This window comes from Microtus oregoni, unplaced genomic scaffold, assembly GCF_018167655.1.
Source record: "Microtus oregoni isolate MIOR12 unplaced genomic scaffold, Mior012 000027F_ref0000203, whole genome shotgun sequence".
Classification (NCBI taxonomy): Eukaryota; Metazoa; Chordata; class Mammalia; order Rodentia; family Cricetidae; genus Microtus; species Microtus oregoni.
Genome location: NW_024543086.1, coordinates 12,547,783 through 12,553,782, shown reverse-complemented (window position 1 = coordinate 12,553,782; position 6,000 = coordinate 12,547,783). Strand labels below are relative to the sequence as shown.

The 6,000-nt window shown below is 41.6% G+C and overlaps 1 protein-coding gene across 2 annotated transcripts in view; it reads right to left on the bottom strand.

Annotated features, from left to right (window-relative positions):
- Positions 1-3,925: 3,925 nt before the first annotated feature.
- Rars1 (arginyl-tRNA synthetase 1) overlaps positions 3,926-6,000 on the bottom strand; it is a 28,081-nt gene continuing 26,006 nt past the window's right edge. For both annotated transcript variants that reach the window (XM_041676627.1, XM_041676629.1), the window contains exons 13-15: positions 4,927-5,099; positions 4,452-4,699; positions 3,926-4,108 (exon numbers count right to left, since the gene is read on the bottom strand). In XM_041676627.1, coding sequence (XP_041532561.1) covers positions 3,999-4,108; positions 4,452-4,699; positions 4,927-5,099 — 531 coding nt within the window. In that variant the 3' untranslated portion in view covers positions 3,926-3,998. The remainder of the gene's footprint in view (positions 4,109-4,451; positions 4,700-4,926; positions 5,100-6,000) is intronic.

The window sequence follows — 6,000 nt, the reverse complement described above, 5'->3', positions numbered from 1 at the left end:
GCTCCCTGTGTATTTATGGGGGACATTGATTCTTTTCTGTTTTGGTGCTTCAGGCTTTAATAAACAAGGAACTAATGGGCTTCAGAAATTAAGTTGTTAAATAACCTGCCTGGAGTATGTGTGTGCTGGGGATTGAACCCAGGGAACTATGCCAATGAGCCATGTCAAATAGGCTAGTTGTTAAAAGCCGAAAAAGCCATCAGGGAATCCATTTAATTCTGGACATATTCCTTATGAATTCCTCTTGCAAGAAACTTGAGTTTTTTTGAGCAATAATTCAATTCTTTGTTATGTAGATCAGTTTTGGTAGTTTTATGTTTCTAGGATTCTGTTCATTTGTTCTAGAATGTCATTCTTATTTTTGTAAACATTTGTTTAGGCTATTTCTGAAAAGTCCCCACTTTTTCAGTCTTTTCCCTTCTTGGCTTAAGTATTTGTCAATTAGATCTTTTTAGGGAAAGAACTTTTAGTTTGATTTTTAATGTTATATAACCTGTACTTCACTCATATCTCAACTTTTTTATTCCCTTTTGTAAAAAAGGTAGTATTTGAGTGCGCACACTCGGGGTTTTAGAACAGTGGATTGTAAAAGAGTCATGTGCTCAACCTTAAGTCGCCAGCCCCTTAACAAGAATTGGTCTTGTCTTTTGAAGACATTGCTGACCTTCTTCTGCAATGGAACACCAAGGTTATTTTTTTATTTTTATTTTTTTTTGGTTTTTTGAGACAGGGAAGGTTATTTTTTTATACTAAAGTTTTTCCTGCATCTGTTTACCTAATCCCACGAAGGCCAGAAGAATGTGTCAAACGCTGAGACTAGAGTCCCAGTGGACTGTGAGCTGCCATGTGGGTGCTCGGAATCGAACCCTGGCCCTCTGGAAGGCCAGTCAGTGCTGAACCATCTCTCCAGTCCCTAGGGCTATTTTGTGTACATCAAAAGCAAAACAAAAACAAACAAAACAAACCCCCATGGTTGACTAGGTGGTGCATGCCTGTCTCAGCACTTGGGAAGTAGAGGCAGGAGGATTAGTACTTCAGAGCCACCTTTGGTTACATGAAACCGTTTAAGAGGATGTACTGTGTGAAACTGGCCTCCTAATAGTTCTCCACAGATCCCTATGCTGTGGATTCATTTTTAAGAAAAAATTTCCAATGGGAACGGATGGCCCAGATGATCCAAATTTTCATAGTACCTCTGTTGCAGTTTCTTCTGAGTTCTGCAACCAGAACAGCTTCAACGCTGCTGGCTGAGATGATCAACCCTCACAGAATACTCCAGTCAGAACTTGAAGATAATCCTAAATCTCACTCTGTAGACCAGGATGGCCTCAAATTCAGAGATCCACCTGCCTCTGCCTTCCAAGTGCTTGGATTTAAGACGTGCACCACCACACAATACTTGATAGTTGACTGTTTCTGTGTAACTTCAAAAATACTGCACTAGCATCACATCTTGGAATTAAGGGGGATCTGGCTCGTACTGGGCTTTGTCTTAGTACAGCTGGGTTGGATCTTTACACATCAATGATGGGGTTATTGGCTTCCTCTCCATTTGGGTTCAGTGGTCTTAGCACTTTTAATTTCCAACTCTTCCTTTGCATTTAAAACATAAATGCTGCTTGGAATCATGTGGGCCTATTTTGGTTTCCAATATGCTTTTCTCACCAAGTGTAAACATCTTCAGGTATTGTTTAGAGTGAGACATGCAACAATCCCTTTCCCTTAAACAAGTACGACCCACTGTAGACTGTTAGCTGTCTTTGTCAATTCTGTTCAGGGAATAGTGAGGCCCAGAGACCGTTCTCACAGATGGGCAATAGCTGGTCTGTTGGTGGGGATGTCAGAACACAGGCTGATCACGCAAGTCTGTTATAGCACACAGACATGGTTGTGGTACCCTAATTACAACTATCAATACTAAAGATGATGGATACCATCACAGATTAGGTCTGAATAGTTAATTCCCAGCTGGTGGGACTGTTAGGGAAGGACTGGGTGTGTGTGTATTTGGAGGTCTCACTGTGGTGCTCTGAGGTTTCAAGACTGTGCCCTTCCCAGCAGTCTTTCTCACCATCCCACTTTCCGTCGACTTCCTGGCCTGTGAGGACCAGGACGTCAGCTCGATCTGTGAGTTCAAGGCCCAGTCTACATAGTGAGTTCTAGGACAGCCAAAGATACAGGGGGGAAAAAAAGTCTTGAAAAGCAGAAAAAATGTGTTCTGTCTACCATCATAGATGCTAACCCTCTGGAGATATAAGCTCAATTAAATTCTTTCTTGTATAAGTTGCCTTGCCCTTGGTGCTATTTATTTATTTATTTATTTATTTATTTATTTATTTCATTTCACGGTGTTTAGCAAGCATATGTGCCTAGTTAAGTTCTTTCTTGTATAAGTTGCCTTGACCTTAGTGTCTTTTATTTGTTTATTTATTTATTATGTATACACTGTTTCACAAGCATGTGTACCTACAGGCCAGAAGAGAGCACCAGATCTCATTACGGATGGTTGTGAGCCACCATATGGTTGCTGGGGATTGAACTCAGGACCTCTGGAAGAAGAGTCAGTGCTCTTAACCACTGAGCCATCAATCCAGTCCCAATCATGGTGTCTTATCACTAATAGAAACCAATATAGAAGCATTAATTATGAGAACTACCAAAATGTGACATGCAGAAGTGCAAACACAACATGATATTTATCTTTAATGAATGTTGCAAAAAGGGGAAGGGGGATGGGATGGGAGTGAATCCCGTAAGAAGTGCCCTGAAGTATGTGATACCTATACTATAACCACCTATAAGGCAGAGGTTAAGCTTAGTGTCACAGAGATAATTTTGTTAGGATTCATGGGATTTCTTTTTCTGTTATCCAATGAGGATAAAATCACACAATGGCCTTTATGTTTAAATGCCAAAGCTTAAAGCTTTTTTTGAAGGCAATATGGTATTGTTGTCTCCAAGACTAGTCAGTGTACTAAAAACAGGCTAGCTCGAGTTTTACTGCTTAAGGAAAATCATGTGAACTAATGTTTGCATTTCTCTAAGCTGTGCTACAGTATCTAGCAAAGCTGAACATAGTTGTTTGGGAAATGCAAAGACTAGCCTGCATCTAAAGTGACTATGCTGGCTAAATCCACACTCCTGTACTGCTCCCCCTATGTGCCACTGAATGAAGAGCCGAGGTCTGCACTTGAGGGCCAGAATGGCTGTTCATCAGCATACTAAGAAAACTGCAAGGCTGCCCCATGGTTCCTGGAGAAACAGCTGCTGTCTCCATCATTCAAGTTCTTTTGAACTTGAAACTCTTAGTCTTGACAGTAACATTTACCAAGCCTTGGCATGTTACTGGCCCACATGTCATGGCAATGGTCCTCCCCTGACTGTCCTCCTCTGACTGTCCTCCTTACCACCACTACCAGTCTCTACTTGTTTTGCTAAAAGAACTTCAATGTTATTCCATAGAAAATAATGCTGAGCCCAGGGACGACTTTTTCTTACATTGAACACTAGACAAATGGGACATTTGGAGTTGATCTGGGGCCAACTGTTGTCACCTTAACCAAGATCTGTTGTACCAATGCCATCTTTTACTAACACGGAATTTGAGGATGAGCCATCCATAGTGTTGTTCTAGAACAATCTGAACAACTTATTGACCTCTGCGGAGCCTCAGTTTTATAACATGTAAAATTGAGGTAAATGTCAATCAAAGAAGAGTGGGAACAGATAGGATAAGTCCTGAGGGCTCAATAACCTTGTCTAACAAAAATTATTGAAAACACATCTCTGTCAAACCACTTTCTCTCCAACTCTGGTACCTGACGATTTCTACACCATGTTAGTTTAATGCTCAAACAAAATTTATCAAAGTAATTTTCTTTTTAGAATCAATTCTGTTAGAGACAAAGAAACCCAGTTTGTTGTATAGATAATTGTGAAAATTTCTTTACTGTGAAGTTGTGTTCTCATGATTAGTAAACAGTCTCCAAACCTAAGGATTACATCCTTTGGACGGCTTTTAGTCCCAGTATCTCGAACCCTTTGGCCATGACAGCAGCTACTGCTTCACACAGGAGCATCCGCCACATGTTCACCTTCACTACTTTCCCTGAGAAAGACAAGACAGCACATTTCCACAGTGGTTTCTAGAAAACCTGACAATTCCCAGTGCTTTCCTAAGCCCCCATGAAATAATTACACACCACAGTGGGGAGGGACACCACCCCATAGACTGATTCTGTTCTCAGGCTTGCCTCGATTAACACACAGCCATCAATGATATTGGCTGCTTCCAATACCAACCAACACGACTTAGACCCATTTTCTGCTTTGATTGGCCCCATCTCAAACTGTTACATATGCCACAGCTTCTGTGAGATTTCTTAGTTTCTGTGCACATGTCCTGGTGGTACCCTTCCCTAAGATGGATAGCGGATGGATGAGACACTTACCTGTCTGCCGATCTTTCTCCACACAGTAACAGCTATCGTAAAACTCTGTGAAAGTAGTTGCCAGCTCATATATATAGTCGCAGAGAGTATGGAGAAATAAGTCATCTAAAATCTTTTGTAAAATCTCAGGGAATCGTAAGATGCACCGGCCAAGTTTCCATTCCTTCTCATGGTCTAAAACAATCTTGGTTTCCCGAGCAGCTTTCTGAAGCATCTCATCATCGATATTGGCCAGACGTGCAATAGACCTGAAATACAGAAGTACCTTTAGGTCAGGCACAGGCTCTTTCACAGAAGAACGTCATCTAGTATGACCAGGGTAAATTAGAAAACATTAGCAATTAGAACAGCCCCAGGGCTGTAGAGCCGACCTGTAGCCTCAGCACTTGAGAGGCAGACGATCAGAAACTAGCCTGGGACACGGACACACATACCACATGATCCAGACCCTGATTCCCTGAGTCTGAGTAGTTACCTGATCCTAGTGAAGGCATACAGTAAGTACGCAGCGGTGTTTCCTCTGTCATCCAGCATCTTGTCAAAGGAGAAGATGTAGTCATTCAACCGGTTATGGGACAGGTCGGCGTATTTGATACAGCCATACGCAACAGATCTCTGAGCAGCTGTCAGCTCCTCCTCGGTTAAGACCTTTTTGGGAAAACAAACACTTCAGAGCTTGCTCACTACTGTCTCAGCCCTGTGGCCTCACCCATGGAGTTATTGTTTTCTGTTTTTCAAGATAGGGTTTCTTGTAGCCCTGGATGTTATGGAACTTCATCTGTAGGTCAGGCTGGCCTTGAATTCAGAGATTTGCCCGCCTCTACCTCCTGAGTTCTGGGCATTTTAATTTATAAAAAGATAATTTTGAATACTACCTAATCATAACTGATCGACATGAAATACCTAAAAATAAATTAACTAATATGCCAATTTTATTATTGTTTAAACAGGACTTCAAGTAACTCAGGTTTATTCGAGAGTCATGTGATCTTGAACTCATCCTACTGCTTCTAGTGACTAAATGCTGGGGGACTGCAGGTATGTGCCATGTGGTATTGGGGATCACACCCAGGGATTCACTCATGCTAGACAAGCAATCTATTGACAGAATCATATCTGTGTTTTCTTTAAACACTGTGTCTAAGGAAGGAATAAAAACCAGTGGGAAGCCGGGCGGTGGTGGCCCACGCCTTTAATCCCAGCACTTGGGAGGCAGAAGCAGGCGGATCTCTGTGAGTTTGAGGCCAGCCTGGTCTACAAGAGCTAGTTCCAGGACAGGCTCCAAAACCACAGAGAAACCCTGTCTCGAAAAACCAAAAACCAAAAACAACAACAAAAAAAAAAAACAAAAACAAACAAAAAAAAAACAGTGGGAAGGAGCTAGCGTGAGGAAGGATTTCAATGTGGTAGAAACAAATTATTGGATAGTTTAAACGTTTAAGCAAGCTACAAAGGACCTGAATAAACTGAACAAGGCACAGAAAGGATGTCTGTTCCCCTCCTATCTTTTGAAATAAGCTATGTACATAGACCTGGTATGTCTCCAACT